The sequence below is a fragment of the Leucoraja erinacea genome, chromosome 10 (assembly GCF_028641065.1).
Source record: "Leucoraja erinacea ecotype New England chromosome 10, Leri_hhj_1, whole genome shotgun sequence".
NCBI classification, from domain to species: Eukaryota; Metazoa; Chordata; class Chondrichthyes; order Rajiformes; family Rajidae; genus Leucoraja; species Leucoraja erinaceus.
Genome location: NC_073386.1, coordinates 51,525,948 through 51,544,325, shown reverse-complemented (window position 1 = coordinate 51,544,325; position 18,378 = coordinate 51,525,948). Strand labels below are relative to the sequence as shown.

Here is an 18,378-nt window from a genome sequence, read left to right as displayed (position 1 = left end):
CACTGCCTACACACGATCGGATACGATACGATCAAACTTTATTTATGCCGGGAGGGAAATTGATCTTCCAACACACAAAATTCATGAAACATGAAATTAAAGCAATGAGTGGAACGGCTTGGGGAGTGTGCAAAGATCAAAGTTTAAGGAAGTGGGGGAGGAGGAATCAGTCTCAGTCTACCCACGACCGAAGGGGGAGGAGTTGTACAGTTTGATAGCCACAGGGAAGAAGGATCTCCTGTGGCGTTCTGTGCTGCATCTTGGTGGAACCTGCCTGTTGCTGAAGGTGCTCCTCAGTTTGACCAGTGTGGCATGGAGGGGGTGAGCTGTATTGTCCAGGATGCTCCGCAGTTTGAGGAGCATCCTCCACTCCTAGACCACCTCCCATGAATCCAACTCCGCCCCCAGGCCAGAGCCAGCCTTCCTGATGAGCTTGTTGATCCTATTGGCGTCCGCTGCCTTCGCCCTGCTGCTCCAACACACGGCAGCGTAGAAGACGGCACTGGTTATCACCGATTGGTAGAACATCTGCAGCATCTCACTGCAGATGTTGAAGGAGCGAAGCCTTTTAAAAAAGTACAAACGGCTCTGACCCTTCATTTACAGGACCTCAACGTTCCTACACTCCAAGGTATTTGTACTCCCTGGTAAACTGCACATCCACACCCTTGATGGAGACTGGGGACAGGGGTGTTCTTCTCCTCCTAAAGTCCACCACCAACTCCTTAGTCTTGTCGGTGTTGAGTTGCAGGTGATTCAGCCCACACCACTCAACAAAGTTAACACTAAGGGCAATTTACAGAGGGCTAATTAACCTACAAACCCACACCCCTGTGTGATGTGGGAGGAAAACAGAGCACCCGGAGGAAACCCACGAGATCATAGAAACATAGAAACATAGAAAATAGGTGCAGGAGTAGGCCATTCAGCCCTTCGAGCCTGCACCGCCATTCAATATGATCATGGCTGATCATCCAACTCATTATCCCATCCCATCTCCATACCCCCTGATCCCCTTAGCCACAAGGGCCACATCTAACTCCCTTTAAATATAGCCAATGAACTGGCCTCAACTACCTACTGTGGCAGAGAATTCCACAGATTCACCACTCTCTGTGTAGATGGGGAGAAGGAACAAACTCCCCACACCGATGTCAGGATCGAGCCCGGGTCTCTGGCGCTGTGAGGCAGCAGCTCTACCCGCCGCGCTACCCTGCCATCCTTTTCGCCAACATGTTTCCCCAAACGCAGATTAAATCTCAAGCACTTGACCTCATTAAAATATTTAACTGAGCAACATATCTCCCTGATCACTTGCCTGCTCTGCAACACAACCAAAAGTGAGTGGATCAATGGCTGATTAGATTGAACACTGCCCAGTCCATCACAGGTACTGACCTCCCCGCCATCGAAGGGATTTACAGGAGGCACTGCCTCAAAAAAGGCAGCCAGCATCATCAGAGACCCACACCACACTCTCATTTAATCCCTGCCATCAGGAAGAAGGTACAGGAGCCTGAACCCTGTAATGTCCAGGTTCAGGAACAGCTTCTTCCCAACAACCATCAGGCTATTAAACACTGTAAACTCCAATAAAGCTCCAAACTACATAGACTTAGGGGGTGGACAAAAATGCTGGAGGAACTCAGCGGGTGAGGCAGCATCGATGGTGCGAAGGAAATAGGCAACGTATCAGGTCGAAACTGTTCTTTAGACATAGGGGCATTGTTTTTGCTTTTTCATTATTATTGTTTGTTTTTTTTGTTTTTTATTGTTGCTTATTATGGGTTTCGCAGAGTACTATGTTCAAATATCAGTAATGCTGCTACCAGTAAGAGGTTAATTTGTTCCGTTTTGGGACTATGACAATAAAACACTCTCGTCTCTTGACAGGATGCTGGTCTGATAACATCCTTCCAGTCAATCCTTTTCACACCTTCTTCAACACGGCACAGTGGCACAGCTGGTAAAGCCGCTGCCTCACAGCACCAGAGTCCCAGGTTCGACCCGGACCTCGGGTGCTGTCTGTGTGGAGTTTGCATGTTCTCCCTCTGACCGTGTAGGTTTCCTGCAGGGTGCCCCAGGTTCCACCCATATCGCAAAGACGTGTGGGTTTGTAGGTAAATTGCCCTCTAGTGTGTGGGGAGTGCATGTGAAAGTAGGATAATGTAGAATTAGTGTGAACTAATTAGTGTTGCATGTGTCATTAAAATACCATTGAACCATTAATCCCCTTAAATTCTCTCCACATTCTTCAGATTCAGATTCAACTTTAATTGTCATTGTCAGTGTACAGTACAGAGACAACGAAATGCATTTAGCATCTCCCTGGAAGAGCGACATAGCATATGATTTGAATAAATATTTACATTAGCATATATACAGACATAGTGTTTTTCCTGTGGGAGGAGTGTCCGGGGGGGGGGGGGGGTGATTGGCAGTCACCGAGGTACGTTGTTGAGCAGAGTGACAGCCGCCGGGAAGAAGCTGTTCCTGGACCTGCTGGTCCGGCAACGGAGAGACCTGTAGCGCCTCCCGGATGGTAGGAGGGTAAACAGTCCATGGTTGGGGTGAGAGCAGTCCTTGGCGATGCTGAGCGCCCTCCACAGACAACGCTTGCTTTGGACAGACTCAATGGAGGGGAGCGAGGAACCGGTGATGCGTTGGGCAATTTTCACCACCCTCTGCAAGGCCTTCCGGTCGGAGACAGAGCAGTTGCCATGCCATACTGTGGTACAGTTGGTAAGGATGCTCTCGATGGTGCAGCGGTAGAAGTTCACCAGGATCTGAGGAGACAGATGGACCTTCTTCAGTCTCCTCAGGAAGAAGAGACGCTGGTGAGCCTTCTTGATCAGAGTTGAGGTATTGTGGGTCCAAGAGAGGTCATCGGAGATGTTAACTCCCAGGAACCTGAAGCTAGAAACACGTTCCACCTCCGTCCCGTTAATGTGGATGGGGGTGTGCGTGCCGCCCCTGGACTTCCTGAAGTCTACAATGAGCTCCTTGGTCTTCTTGGAGTTAAGGGCCAGGTTGTTGTCAGCGCACCATGCTGCTAAGTGCTGGACCTCCTCCCTGTAGGCCGACTCATCGTTGTTGCTGATGAGGCCAATCACCGTTGTATCATCTGCATACTTGATGATGGTGTTAGTACCATGTACAGGTGTGCAGTCATAGGTGAAGAGGGAGTAGAGGAGGGGGCTCAGCACATAGCCCTGTGGAACGCCAGTGTTCAGGGTGAGGGTTGAAGAGGTGTGCTTGTCTAACCTAACAGACTGGGGTCTGTTGGTTAGAAAGTCCAGTATCCAGTTGCAGAGGGAGGGGTCGATGCCCAGGTTACCGAGTTTGGTGATCAGTTTAGATGGTATAATGGTGTTGAATGCTGAGCTGTAATCAATGAACAGCATTCTTACGTAAGTGTCTCTGTTGTCGAGGTGGGAGAGGGCGGAGTGAAGTGCCGTTGAGATGGCATCCTCCGTACTCCTGTTCTTGCAGTAGGCAAACTGATAGGGATCCAGTGTGGGGAGTAGGCAGCTTTTGAGGTGTGCCAGGACCAGCCTCTCAAAGCACTTGGTGATGATGGGGGTAAGTGCAACCGGGCGGACTTGTCAACTCCTCCCATGTTCTACCACTTGCCTACATACCAACCTACCAACCAGCACGTCTTCAAGAAGTGGAAAGAACAGAGGACCCCACAGTCACTGGGAGAACATGCAAACTCCACACAGACAGCACGTGTGGTCAGAAATAAAACCCAGGCTGTGGTGCTGTAACCACAGCTCCACCAACTGCACTGTCATGCCACACTCTCTCAAATAGTTTAGTTTGGTTTTGTTTACCAAGGTACAGTGAAAAGCTTTTTGTTGCGTGCTATCCAGTTAGCAGAATGACCATACATGATTACAATCGAGCCGTCCACAGTGCACAGGTACAGGATAAAGGGAATAACGTTTAGTGCAAGATAAAGTCCAGTGAAGTCCAATTAAAGATAGTCCGAGGGTTTCCAATGTGGTAGATGGCAGTTCAGGACTGCTCTCTCGTTGGTGGTGAGATGGTTCCGTTGCCTGATAACAGCTGGGAAGATGAGGGAGGTGTTTTTGCAGAAAATGTTGAAAATATAAAAATGGCAGATGCTGTAAATCTGAAATAAAATCAGAAAAGGCCAGAAATACTCTGCATGTCAGGCAGCATATGTGGAGACAGAATCAGACCTGCTATAAGGAGAGGTTGGACAAACTTGTTTTCTCTGGAGCATCAGAGGCCGAGGGGAGACCCGCTAATAGTTTATATAATTATGAGAGACATAGATAGGGTAGACAGTCAGAACCTTTTTTCCCAGGATGGAAATGTCAAAGACTAGAGGGCTGAGCTTTAAGTTGAGAGGGGCAAAGTTTAAAGGAGATGTGCAGGGCAATTTGTTTTTTTACACACAAGGTGGTGGGTGGGTGCCTGGAACACACTGCCAGGGGTGGTGGCAGAATAGTGGTATTTAAGAGGCTTTTGGACACGCAGAGGGGATCAGTTAAACTTGGGCATCATGTTCAGTCAGACTCAGAAATTATGCAAGGATGAAAGAATGGGTCGACTAGGCTTGTATTCACTGGAATTTAGAAGGATGAGAGGGCATCTTATAGAAACATATACAATTCTTAAAGGATTGGACAGGCTAGATGCAGGAAAAATGTTCCCGATGTTGGGGCAGTCCAGAACCAGGGGTCACAGTTTAAGGATAATGGGTAGCAGGCCATTTAGGACTGAGATGAGGGAAACTGTTTTCACCCAGAGAGTTGTGAATTCCCAGAGAGTTGGCTTTTAGCGCTAAGGGAATCAAGGGATACGGGGAAAAAGCAGGAACAGGGTACTGATTTTGGATGATCAGCCTCGAAGGGCCGAATGGTCTGCTCCTGCACCTATTTTTCTATGTTTCTAGTACGGACATTGTGGGCCGAAGGGCCTGTTCCTCTGCTGTTTATTCCATTTACTGTTCATACTGTTTACTCCTATTTACTGCCTCGTTTCATTTCCCATTGACAAAACGTAAATACACATTGTGGTCCTCTGCTATTTCTTGCTTTGCTTTTAATAACCAAGGCCCCCTTCAGTGCTCCGGTATTTGGTAATTGAATCCTCTTTCCACCTAAGCCACCGGAGTCCCAACAAGAGAAGAATGAGCTACTGCCAAAGATTTGACGGATGTGTCGTTTCCAGTGGCAACGCTGAACTTTAAAGCCTGGGGCAGCGGCAGCGACTGGTCTGGGTGAGAACTGACAGCGACTGAGGCAGATACACGGACCCGAGACTCTGTCCAGCGCTGTAACCTGCTAGCGCCGACCACGCCGTCTCATCTTCCCTCTCCTCTCCCCAACTGGGTAAGTCCAGCTTCTTTCTTTCAGCGCCTTGTTTGGGAAGGACCTGGAGAAAATTAAACCGAGTTGGAGAGAGAATCGTGGAGAGAATCGAGGAGAGGGGGAGAGAGAGAGCACAATGTTATTAACTGCGCTTCTGTAGCTCAGAGAGTCGTGGAGTCAAAGATAGACGCAACAAGCTGGAGTAACTCAGCGGGTCAGGCAGCATCTCCGGAGAGAAGGATGGGGTGGCTGGCGTTTCAAAGGAGACGCTTCTTCAGGCTGAGCCATATAGTCATACAGCGTGGAGACAGGCCCTTCGGCCCCACATGTCCCATCTACACCAGTCCCGACTGCCTGCCTTTGGTCCATATTCCTCGAAACCCATCATAGAAACATAGAAAATAGGTGCAGGAGGAGGTCATTCGGCCCTTCGAGCCAGCACCGCCATTCATTGTGATCATTGCAGGCCGTCCCCAATCAATAACCCGTGCCTGCCTTCTCCACATATCCTTTGATTATAGAAACATAGAAAATAGGTGCAGGAGGGGGCCATTCGGCCCTTCGAGCCAGCATCAGATTCAGATCAGATTCAGATTCAGATTCTTCGAGCCAACATCGCCTATCCTATCAGGTTTAAAGGTATGAGACAGGTAATTAGTTAATTGTCTAATTGGTTCTTAAACGTTGCAATAGTCCCTGCCTTTTAACCTCCTCCTCCGGCAGCTAGTTCCATACACTCACCACCCTGTGTGTGAAAGAGTTACCCCTCAGATTTCAATTAAATCTTTCCCTCTTCACCTTAAACCTATGTCCTCTGATCCTCGATTCCCCTACTCCTGGCAAGAGTCTCTGTGCGTATACCCGACCTATTCTTCTCATGATTGTGTACACCTCTAAAAGATCACCCCTCATCCTCCTGCGCTCCAATGAATAGTCCCAGCCTACTCAACCTCTACTCTCCCTATAGCTCAGACTCTCAAGTCCTGGCAACATCCTCGGAAATCTTCTCCGTACCCTTTCCAGCTTGACAACATCTTTCCTGTGACACGGTGCCCAGGACTGAACACAATGTGGCCTCACCAGTGAATACTGTCAATACATCCCAAAAGGGATGAGGGTTAGCAGGTTAAATGGCCTTGGTAAATTGCCCCTGGAGTAATGGTGAAAGGTGAGTGGTAGAGTGATAGTAGGATAGTATTGAGTGGAACCGATAGGTTATGGGGAAATAAGCCATGGGGCTGAATTGCTGATTGAGGAGGCATGTTTGTCTCCTGTCCTCACTGCTGTCTGTGGACGGAGGACAGGTGCAAGAAACTGCAGACGCTGGTTTACAAAAAAAGATAGAAAGTGCTGGAGTAACTCTGCAGGTCAGGCAGCATCTCTAGAAGACAGCCATAAATGGCATTACAGGTCGGGACCCTCCTTCAGACTGGGATATTCTGTGACGAAGGGTCCCGTCCGGAAACATCACCTCAACAGTTTCTACTGCTGGAGTTAAGGCTCCCGCCAACTGTGGTGTTCCCTGTCCCTGGGTTGTCTAAGGGGAGCTCCTGATGGGGTAGTTAATGGCAGCCTTGAGTGGCCTCCATCTACACCTCACGCTGCCTCGGCAAGGTCAGAGGCATAATCAAGGATGAATCACACCCAGGTCACTCCCTCTTATCCCCTCTCCCATCAGGCAAGAGCTGCTAAAGTGTTTAAAGGAACAGTTTCTTCCCAGCTGTTATCAGGTAACTGAATCACCCTACCCCAACCAGAGAGCAGTCCTGAACTACTATCTACCTCATTGGTGACCCTCAGACTATCTTTGATCGGACTTTGCAGACTTTATCTTGCGCTCAACGTTATTCCCTTATCATGTATCTGTACACAGTGAATGGTTCAATTGTAATTACGTATTGCCTTTCCGCTGACTGGTTAGCATGTAACAAAAGCTTTTCACTGCACCTCGGTGCACGTGACAATAAACTAAACTCAACTAAACTAAACATTCTGAAGACGTTCTTCGACCCAAAACGTTGCCTATTTCCTCCGCTCCATAGATGCTGCCTCACCCGCTGAGATTCTCCAGCATTTTTGTCTAAACATTCCAGACTCTGCCTCTTGTGTTCCCGTGGCACTCAATGTTCATTGGCAGGAATGTGGATCGTCTATTTATCAGAGTGGTGACCAAGATTTACGCCTCTTTCAACTCCCCTGGTCTCATTGGTCATTTTTAACAAGACAATCAACTATCCCCTACTTTTGTTAATTTGGCCAAACCTGTTAATGCAATAATAATATAAGTAGAGGCACGGAAACAGGCAACTTGTCCATGCCGACCATGTTGTCCCATCTAATGTAGTCCCATTTGCCCATGTTTGGTCCATATCCCTCTCAACCTCGTCACGTTCTACCACAATGTTTAAAAACATTTAGACAAGTACAAGGATAGGACAGGTTTAGAGGGATATGGGCCAAACGTGGACAAAGTGGGACTAGTGTAGATGGGACATGTTGGTTGGCATGGGCAAGTTGGGCCCGTTTCCATGACTATTATTCTGTCTCAAAATGCTGGAGTAACTCAGGGTCGACCCGAAATGTCACCCATTCCTTCTACCCGGAGATGCTGCCTGACCCGCTAAGTTACTCCAGCATTTTGCGTCTATCTTTGATGTAAACAAGCATCTGCAGTTCCTTGCTACACATTTAATCGACACTTCGACACTGCCTGTCCAAGTGTCTTTTAAATGCTGTTCCAGCTCCTGCCTCCTCTGGCAGCTTGTTCCATACACCCACCACACTCTGGGTGAATACATTGCCCCTCAGGTTCGTATTAAATCCTACCTCTCTCACCTTAAACCTCTGCCCTCTGCTGTTTGATTGCCCGACCCTGGGTGAAAGACTTTGCGATTTCACCCTATCTGTTCCCCTGAATTCTGCTTGATTTTATACCCCTCTGTAAGATCACCCCTCAGCCTCCTGCCCTCCAGGGAATGAAGTCCTAGCCTGCCCAACATCTCCCCGTAGCTCAGGTACTCGAGTCCTGGCAACATCCTTCTCTGCCCTCTTTCCAGTTTGCTTCTGAATCTGGTGAGTCAGGGACAATGCTGCTGTGCTCGCCAAACAATCGCACCCACCCCCGCTGCCCTGTGATGTCACTACTTAGCTGGTTCTTGGGCACAGGGAGTATTCTCCCCGCGAGCGAGCTCTGCCTCACACCACCATCTCCAGTCCTCCCTCCGTGTCCTTCCCTGATCTCCACGTGCCCCCGATCAGTGCACTCCCACCCCCCCCTACCTAGCCTCTGTCTACTTTACTGTGCCCTCGATCCCCTCCCCGCCCCATCTCCTCGTGAGTGACTACGCCTCCTGGCCTCCATCCAACCCCACTACTGCCCCCAGCTTCACTCCTCTTCCCTGGTCAGTTCACTGCCCTTGGCCGAGGGCAGGCCTGCATTCCTAATCTCCAACACCCTCCCCCCCCATCTCCACCGCGCCCAACACCATCTCCGCTACCATCCCCACCTCCACCTTCTACACCATCTTCTCCACCTCCATTTCCACCACCAAACCTCAACCCCCATCTCCACTCCAATCCATCTCCCTGATCTCTGGAGTCAATTCTTGGCCCTTGTAACCCACCCCTCGCTCCAGTCCTACTCCCGCCCACTTCAACCCCCTCGAGAGAGTGCTACCCTCCCGATATTAGTTGGGCCTTTTTCCTCCTTGGGTGAACGGAGCTGAGACCAAACCCTCTCCTTGCCACCCTCCAGCTAAAGATCCTTCTCCAACCACCTACCGATGATTGAAGAGGTTAGTGGAGCGTTGGCCTTTTCAAGAAGACAGAAGTACAAAGGGTTAATAAGCAAGGTCAGGAAGTCTGCATGTGGAGGAAGGAACTGCACAATCGGAGCCGGAGAATCGTTCAGTGTTAAGGCACATGGATAATGTCCCCTCTCCTCCCACTTGAGGTCTAGTCTAGTCTGGTCTAGTCTGGTCTAGTCTGGTCTAGTCTGGTCTAGTCTGGTCTAGTCTAGATTAGTTTATTGTCATGTGCACCAAGGTACAGTGTAAAGCTTTACATAGCATGCTGACCAGTCAGCGGAAAGACAATACATGATTACAATCGAGGCGTTCACAGCGCACCGATAAAGGATAAAGGGAATAACGTTTAGTGCAAGATAAAGTCCAATAAAGGTTGATCAAAGGGAGTTCGAGGGTCTCCAATGAGGTAGATGGAAGGTCAGAAGGTCACCAACTTGGTGATAGGATGGTTCAGTTGCCTGATAACAGCTGGGATGAAACTGTAAGAAAGAACTGCAGATGCTGGTTTAAATCGAAGGTAGACACAAAATGCTGGAGTAACTCAACGGGTGAGGCCGCATCTTTGGAGAGAAGGAATGGGCGATGTTTCGGGTCGAGATGGCGCCCATTCCTTCTCTCCAGAGATGCTGCCTCACCCGCTGAGTTACTCCAGCATTTTGCGCGAAGAAACTGTCCCTGAATCTGGAGGTGTGTGTTTTCACATTTGTGTACCTCTTGCCTGATGGGAGAGGGGAGAAGAGGGAGTGACCGGGGTGAGACTGGTCCTTGATTATGCTGGTGGCCTTGCCGAGGCAGCGTGCAGTGTAGATGGAGTCAATGGAAGGGAGGTTGGTCTGGGCTCGATATGGTCCCAGCCCCACAGTAAAAGACAACTCCATTCCCATCCGCCCCGCAGGTCTCCCGAATCCTTGCTCATGAGTCCATGCGTTTTTCGTTGGGGATCTTGGGACAACCTGTACTGTTTACTAAACGGTGATTGCTCCCACTGGGAGTTCTGCACTTGCACTTGGACCCATTTCTCAAGAAGATTAGTGCAGGAAGATGCTGGTTTACACCGACGATAGCCACAATGTGCTGGAGCAACTCACAATAGACAATAGGTGCAGGAGTAGACCACTCGGCCCTTCGAGCCAGCACCACCATTCAATGTGATCATGGCTGATCATCCACAATCAGTACCCCATTCCTGCCTTCTCCCCATATCCCCTGACTCCGCTATCTTTAAGAGCCCTATCTAGCTCTCTCTTGAAAGCATCCAGAGAAACGGCCTCCACCGCCCTCTGAGGCAGAGATTTCCACAGACTCCCAACTCTCTTTGTGAAAAAGTGTTTCCTCGTCTCCGTTCGAAATGGCTTACTCCTTATTCTTAACCTGTGGCCCCTGGTTCTGGACTCTCCCAGCATTGGGAACATGTTTCCCGACTCTAGCACGTCCAAACCCTTAATAATCTCTTAGCAACTCTGGATGAGACTCTGAAGAAGGGCCTCGACCCGAAACGTCACGCATTCCTTCTCTCCAGAGATGCTGCCTGTCCTGCTGAGTTCCGGGGTGGTGTTAGAGAGGGAGTACGCGCTGTCCGTGGGCGCCCGAGGGAATTTCCGGGACCACTGGACACTGAAGGGGGTTGAATGCATCTTTGACAAGGAGTGTAAAATCGTGTATAATAGTTTGTCGTTTGTCGTGTATTTTGGTGGTGGGTTCTGTTTGTTTCTACTGTACTGTATATATTATTTTAATATATGAATAAATATTGTTTATTAAAAAAAAATAATAATATAAAATGAAGGAAAAAAAAGTACAAGTTTGCAGGTTGTACAGGGAGGAACTGCAGATGCTGGTTTACACCAAAGTTAAACGCAAAATACTGGAGTAACTCAGCGGGTCAGGCAGCACCTCTGGAGAAAAGGAATAGGTGACAATTCGGGTCGAGACCCTTCTTCAGTTAATTTGCTTTGGTAAAATTGTTAATTGCCCCTATTGTGTAGGATAATGCTAGCATATGGGGTTCATAAGTTCATGTTCTAGGAGCAGAATTAGGCCATTCGGTCCATCAAGTCTACTCCACCATTCAATCATGGCTGATCTATCATTTCTCTTTCAACCCCATTCTCTTGCCTTCTCCACATAACCCCTGACACTCGTACTAATCAAGATCCTGTCAATCTCCACCTTATAAACTATCCATTGACTTGGCCTCCACAGCCTTCTGTGGCAAAGAATCCCACAGATTCACCACCCTCTGACTAAAGAAAGTCCTCCTCATCTCTCTAAAGGTACATCCTTTTATTCTGAGGCTACGACCTCTGGTCCTAGACTATCCCACAATGCATTGAACGGGTGATCACTGATCGGCGCGGGCTCAGTGGGTTGAAGGGCGTGTTTCCGCACTGCATCTCTAAACTAAACTAAACTTTTATGTTTCTTTCAATCTGCCAGCGTGGCTTCTGACCTCGGAGCAAGAAAATGCAACGTCTTAAGTCGCACCTTCTGGAGGGAGAGTTAACAAGGCGGCTGGAGGCAGAGCGACGAGAATCCAAGCGCGCCGAGACCAGACTGCGGAATGGGCTGCATGACTTGGAGGAGGCAAGGTTCTCTTGTATCAACCGAATGATGAAGGAACAGAGGCGCATCCAGAGGGACCTGCTCAGGATTAAGAATGGTGAGTCGCCCTGGTCAAGATAGACAATAGACCATATAACTATTTAACAATTACAGCACAGAAACAGGCAAACAATAGACAATAGGTGCAGGAGTAGGTCATTCACCACTTCGAGCCAGCACTGCCATTCAATGTGATCATGACTGATCATCCCCAATCAGTACCCCGTTCCTGCCATCTCCCCATATCCCCTGACTCCGCTATCTTTAAGAGCCCTATCTAGCTCTCTCTTGAAAGTATCCAGAGAACCGGCCTCCACTGCCCTCTGAGGCAGAGAATTCCACCCTCTGGCTAAAGAAACTCCTCTAAATCTCCATTCTAAAGGTGCAACCTTTTATTCTGAGGTCATGCCCCCTGGTCCTTGACTCTCCCACGAGTGAAAACATCCTCTCCACATCCACGCCATCAAACCTTTCAGTTCATAGAAGTTCATAGTTGCTGAGGTTAGTCTTGTGTCGTGTTCACGAGCCTGATAGTTGTTGGGAAGAAGCTGTTCTTGAAACTGGTGGTCACAGACAGTGTTTTCAGACAGAAAACAACAAGTGCTGGAATAACTCAGCGAGTCAGGCAGCTTCCCTGGAGAACGTGGAGAGGTGGCGTTTTGGGTCAGGACTCTTCTTCAGACTGATTGAAGGGGTGTGAGATTGAAGGGAGTAAAAGGGAAGGGGGCTGGGTATGTTGTGGAGGCTACCTAAAGTTGGAGAAATCAGTGTTCATATCGTTGGGTTGTAAGCTACCCAAGCATAACACGAGGTATTTTTGCTTGCACGAAGGATTTCAGGCATTTTTGCACTAGTATTTGGCTTATTAACTTAGACTGGAGAGATATGGCGCGTATACTGGCCCTTCGGCCCACAGAGTCCGCACCAACCAGCGATCACCCCGTACACTAGGGACAATGTAGAAATTTTACTGAAGCCAATTAACCTACAAACCTGTACACCTTTGGAGTGAGGGATGAAACCGGAGCATCCGGAAAAAACCCACGCAGTCACAAGGAAAAAGTACAAACTCCGTACAGACAGCACCAGTAGTCAGGATCGAACCCGGGTCTCTGGCGCTGTAAGGCAATATCTCGACTGCTGCACCACTGTGCCGCCCACAAAATGTATGTTGTTTATTATACGCTATCTATGAATGAATGCATGAATGAATGAATGAATAAATGAACGAATAGTTTATTGTCACATGTGACAAGTCACAGTGAAATTCTTTGCCCGCATACCTAAGGTATGCAAATAGTCACCACATAAAGGTCGCTTACAAAGTTACAAAGTGTCTGCACCAGGTCCCCCTTATCGTTTTCCTCCCCCCCCACGGGCCCCCCCCCGTCGCCCAGGTTCGTCCTCCATCCCCCGACCCGCAGTGACCTGCTCACTCCCACGGGAGGGTGGTCCATCCTGTAATATGTCCATCGTACATTGTTTACGGCCTGCTACCTCATTACCCCAGTACACTTGGTGTTTCCAGCCTGAAACCTCCCATGGTGACCACCAGGTTCAAGACAGCTTCTTCCCAACAACTATCAGGCTCTTGACCTCTGTTCTATCGGCGGCGGGTCCGCTCCTGACGCCTCCACGGGCCCCAGCCGCGGGCTCCGTCGACCCAGGTTCCATCGACTCCATTGGCCGCAGGCTCTGACCCGCGAGGCTCCAGCCCCGGCCTCACTGCGGCCTGCCGGGAGGCGTATGATTAACATGTAATATGTTACATGTAATTTGTAACAAATATGTACATTGTTTACAGGCCTGCTAAGGTGCGGCAAGTGAGAATTTCATTGAATCATTGTCAGTACATATGACATTAAAACACTCTCGACTCTCTCAATGTCCTTCGAGACCTCCATCATGTACGTACTGACACCTCGCTTGGTTCTCCCTAGGCTACTCCAAGAAGAAGGCAGCAAACAATTATCGAAGGCTATGCCCAGACCCCAACAATCCATCCAGAGAAACGCTCGGGTCCAACAACAAACTTTTACCCATCAGACTAACGGCAAAAGATGGGAGTCTCATCTTGGCATCGGAAGGAATCAGGTAACAAAATGTGTAGGAAGGAACTGTGGATGCCGGTTTCAACCAAAGATAGACACTAAAAGCTGGAGTAGCTCAGCGGGACACGCAGCATCTCTGGAGAGAAGGAATGGGTGACGTTTCGGGTCAAGACCCTTCTTCAGACTTCCACAGACTTTCTCTGAGAAAGGGTCTCAACCCCGAAACGTCACCTATTCCTTCTCTCCAGAGATGCTGTCTGACCTGCTGAGCCACTCCAGGTTTTTGTGTCTATCTTTGCAAAATATTTACTGTATTTTATAAGACACAGAAGCTTCAAAGCAGATTGAGGCTCTCTGTATCTTCCCTTTGTACTTGAGATCAAACTGATTGCATGATATATTTGATCTTTTTGGATAGCATGCAGAACAAGGCTTTTCACTGTACCTCGGTACAGGTCATAATTATCTGTATCTTGAAAAGACATCTCATGAGTTAAGGAGCAGAAACAAGCAAACTGCAGATGCTGGTCTATCAGCAACTCGACAGGGCAGCATCCCTGGAGAACATAGATAGGTGATACGTCAGGTCAGGACCCTACTTCAGACGGGGCAAGAAGAAGGAAGGTCCTGTCCCGTTGGCGTCACCTGTCCATGTTCTCCAGGGTTGCTGACAGGCCCGCTGAGTTACTCCAGCACTTTGTGCATCTCCTTTCCATAAGCTAAGTATGTGTTCTCCATCCTCCGACAGACCTTGTTGCGGCCTTGCAGTTTTTCTTATCGCCACTTTCCCTACTGTATTTTACGCTCTGTTTTTGCTCTGCCTGGTGTACTTATGTATGGTTTGTTATACTCATGATGCATGGGATTTGCTTGGATAGCAAGCAAAACATAGTTTCCATGTTATACAGCTTTAGTCTAGTTAAGACCAGTTTAATTTAGTTTAGTTTAGAGACACAGCATGGAAACAGGCCCTTTGGCCCACCAAGTCCGTGCTGACCAACAATCACCCGTACACCAGTTCTATCTTTTTCACTAGCGACAACTTACAGAAGCTAATTTTCCTACAAACCTGCACGTCACTGGAATATTGGAGGAAACCGGAGCACCCGGAGAAAGCCCACATGGTCACAGGGAGAATGTACAAACCCCGTATAGACAGCACCCGTAGTCAGGATTGAACTCGGGACCCTGGGACTGTGAGGCAGCAACTCTACTGCTGTGCCACCCTGCCGCCCCTATGTTACACTCTCTGACTCTGTGAATGTAGAGGCTGGAGGGGCAGCGGTTGAGCAGCTACCTTGCAGCACCAGAGACCCAAGTTCCATCCTAACCTCGGGTGCTGTCTATGTGGAGTTTGCACATGCTCCCTGCAACCACCTGGGTTTTCTCCAGATGTTCCGGTTTCCACCCACACTCCAAAGACATGCAGGTTTGTATGTTAATTGGCTTTTGCACATTGTAAACTGTCCCTAGTGTGTAGGATAGAACCAGTGTTTGGGGTGATTGCTCATTGGCACAGACTCGGTGGACCACACAGCCTGTTTCCATGTTGTATCCCGAAGCTAAAGGGAAAGTAAGGGCAGGTTTGCCCCTCCCACTTACACATGGAATTCTCTGCCACAGAAGGCAGTGGAGGCCAATTGACTGGATGTTTTCAAGAGAGAGTTCGATATAACTCTTAAGGCCCTGTCCCACTTTCCCCGAGTTACTCACGAATTCTCCCGAGTTTTCCCCTTGATTCAAACTCGGAGAATTACGGTAATTGCCAGCTGTAGGTACTCAGGGCTATTTCTTTTTCTCATGGACATTTTTCAACAAGCTGAAAAAACGTCCCGACTTACCTGATGCCCCAAGTACCTACGGCTGGCATTACGAGCCGCTACGAAATATCTACGGCCTCCTACGGACTCGCTACGGACATTCTCCGAGTTTGAATCAAGGGGAAAACGCGGGAGAATTCGTGAGTAACTCGGGAAACTGGGACAGGTTCTTTACGGCTAAAGGAATCAAGGGATATGGGGAAAATGCAGGAACAGGGTACTGATTTTAGATGATCAGCCATAATCATATTGAATGGCGGTGCTGACTCGAAGGGCTGAATGGGCTACTCCTGCGCCTGTTTTCTATGTATCTATGACATGTTTTTTGCTTGTGTTCACCATCGTAGGGGGAAGAAGGAGTCGGTGAAAATGAGCAGGGTGGTGGTGCCGGCCAGTGTCTCCCGTGCTCTACAGAGCCGGATCAATGACTTCCTCGGTGGGTTCGGCAGCCGGCAGGAGAAGGTGGAGGAGCCGGCGGGAGCAGGGGCGGAGGTGGAAGAGGTGCAAGCCCAGCCAAAAGCAGACACAGCACCAACCGGCAACGCCAACACGGCCGGCTCCCTGGTCAAGATCTCCCCCGGGAGGGGGAACCAAGCGGCATTGGAATCGGGGAACGGTGGGTCGGGCCACGGCGATGCTGCCTGTTGCCATCCCAACCCAAGCCAAGCCAAGACCAGGCCACCCAACGGCAGCCTGCAGCCCCTCCCCACCCTGGAGAACGCCCCCGACGAGGGTGACTTCTACGCACCGGACGGGCTGCCCAGAACCGTGCACACCATGCCCAGCTTCCAGGAGGCCTTTGCTCAGGCGAGGAAAGCTCGCTACATCAGGCACCGCACCAAGACCGAGGAGGAGAAGGAACTGTCCATCAGTGAGATCTTCGGAAGGTGCCCTGGACCCAGGCAGGACGGAGGGGCTGTCAAGGACAAGAACTCCACGGGAACAAATTGAGACTAAAAAAAAAAGAAAAATTCCAGGATCTCACTGAACGAAAAAAATTAAAGTAACTACTTCCTGGAAGTGTCAACTCGACCTTGGGTAATATTTTATTTTACAGCCGCGGGACAGGCCCCTCGGCCCATCGAGTCCATGCCGACCAGCGATCACCCCTTCACACTCGTTCTATTCTGTACACTAGTTCCATCCCACATACTAGTTCTATCTTGCACACTAGGGGCAGTTTACAGAGGGCCAGTTAACCTACAAATCTGCATGTCGTTGGAGACCGGTGCACCCAGAGGAAACCCACACAGGGAGAACATGCAAACTCCGTACAGACAGCACCTGTGGTCAGGATTGAACCCGGGTCTCTGGCGCTGTGAGGCAGCAACTCTACCGCTGTGCCACCGCGCTGCCCCAATTTGCTCCACGTGAGCTGGGTTCTACTTCCAGCGGTTGTGCCAGAGAAATGCCCCTCTACATCCGTCTGCTATTGACCCCACCAGAGTCTGCCAGGTTAGACCAAAGCCATTCACCTTGTGGCAGGCACACTTCATGCTGACCCCTTATCTATTCCACCGAATGGAAAAGAGACCCATTGCTGACTTCTCAACTGGGGCAGATCTCAAATGGGGCACCTTGGTCAGCATGGGCAGATTGGGCCGTAGGGCCTGTTTCCGTGCTGCATTACTCTCTGGCTCTAGAACTCCAGAATCCATCAATCCGACTGTGACTAAATCAGAAACATGACAAAAGATACAACTAAAGGTAGACACAAAAAGCTGGAATAACTCGGACTGAAGAAGGGTCTCGACCTGAAACTTCTCTCCAGAGATGCTGCCTGTCCTGCTGAGTTACTCCAGCTTTTTGTGTCTATCTTCGGTTTAAACGAACTTCCTACACATTTCGAAAGATACAACTAGTTTAGTTTAGTTTAATTTTGTTTATTGTTACGTGTACCAAGGTACAGTGAAAAGATCCAGTCAGCAGAAAGACTGTACATGATTACAATCCAGCTGTCCGCAGTGTACAGTTACAGGCAAAAGGGAATGACGTTTAATGCAACACAAAGTCCAGTGAAGTCTGAGTAAAGGGTCTCCAATCAGGTAGATAGTAGCTCAGGACCACTCACTAGTTGTTGATAGGATGGTTCAGTCATCCCTTCTACACTAGACCCACGTGCCTGAGTTTGGTCCATATCCCTCCAAACCTTTCCAATCCATGTACCTGTCGAATTGTCTTTTAAACATTGCGATAGTCCCTACTTCAACTACCTCCACTGGCAGCTTGTTCCATAGACCCACCACCCTTTGTGTGAAAAAGTTGCCCCTCAGGTTCTCTATAAGATCACCCCCTCATCGCTCCAAGGAATAGAGTTCCAGCCTGCTCAGCCTCTCCCTATATCTCAGACCCTCTAGTCCTGGCAACATCCTTGTAAATCTTTTCTGTACACTTTTCTTTAACATGGTGCCCAGAACTGAACACAATACTCTAAATGTGACCTTACCTACATCTTCCATAACTGCAACATGATCTCCCAACTTCAGTCTGAAGAAGGGTCTCGACCTAGAATGTCGCCCATTCCTTCTCTCCAGAGATGCTACCTGACCCGTTCAGTTACTCTAGTATTTTGAGCGAATGTGTTCAGTGAAACGATCGCCCAGTCTACGTTTGGTCTCGCCGATGTATAAGAGTCCACAACCTCTGCCTAACCTGAAAGGACTGTCGGGGTCCCTGGACAGAGTAGAGGGAGGAGGTATAGCGACAGGTGTTGCATCTTCTGAGGATGCAGGAGAAGGTACCTGGGGAGGGGGTG

The 18,378-nt window shown here is 49.2% G+C and overlaps 1 protein-coding gene across 2 annotated transcripts; it reads left to right on the top strand.

The window, feature by feature from the left end:
* The first annotated feature begins 5,229 nt into the window (after nt 1-5,229).
* On the top strand, nt 5,230-18,357 carry LOC129701200 (coiled-coil domain-containing protein 190). Of its 2 annotated transcripts, none has more exons than XM_055642296.1 (4): nt 5,230-5,366; nt 11,588-11,810; nt 13,693-13,846; nt 15,971-18,357. In XM_055642296.1, exons 2-4 carry the CDS (start codon nt 11,615-11,617, stop codon nt 16,572-16,574), a joined length of 954 nt encoding a protein of 317 aa, XP_055498271.1. In that variant the 5' UTR covers nt 5,230-5,366; nt 11,588-11,614; the 3' UTR covers nt 16,575-18,357. The 2 variants fall into 2 exon arrangements, with proteins under 2 accessions (XP_055498271.1, XP_055498270.1); XM_055642295.1 differs by lacking the exon at nt 5,230-5,366 and adding an exon at nt 8,805-9,139.
* Nucleotides 18,358-18,378: the final 21 nt, after the last annotated feature.

Excerpts from the sequence above, each read along its gene's own strand:
- LOC129701200 (XM_055642296.1), top strand. The coding sequence starts at position 11,615 with ATGCAACGTCTTAAGTCGCACCTTCTGGAGGGAGAGTTAACAAGGCGG. Across the intron at positions 11,811-13,692 it reads CCTGCTCAGGATTAAGAATG|GCTACTCCAAGAAGAAGGCA; the intron begins GTGAGTCGCCCT and ends GGTTCTCCCTAG. Across the intron at positions 13,847-15,970 it reads TTGGCATCGGAAGGAATCAG|GGGGAAGAAGGAGTCGGTGA; the intron begins GTAACAAAATGT and ends TCACCATCGTAG.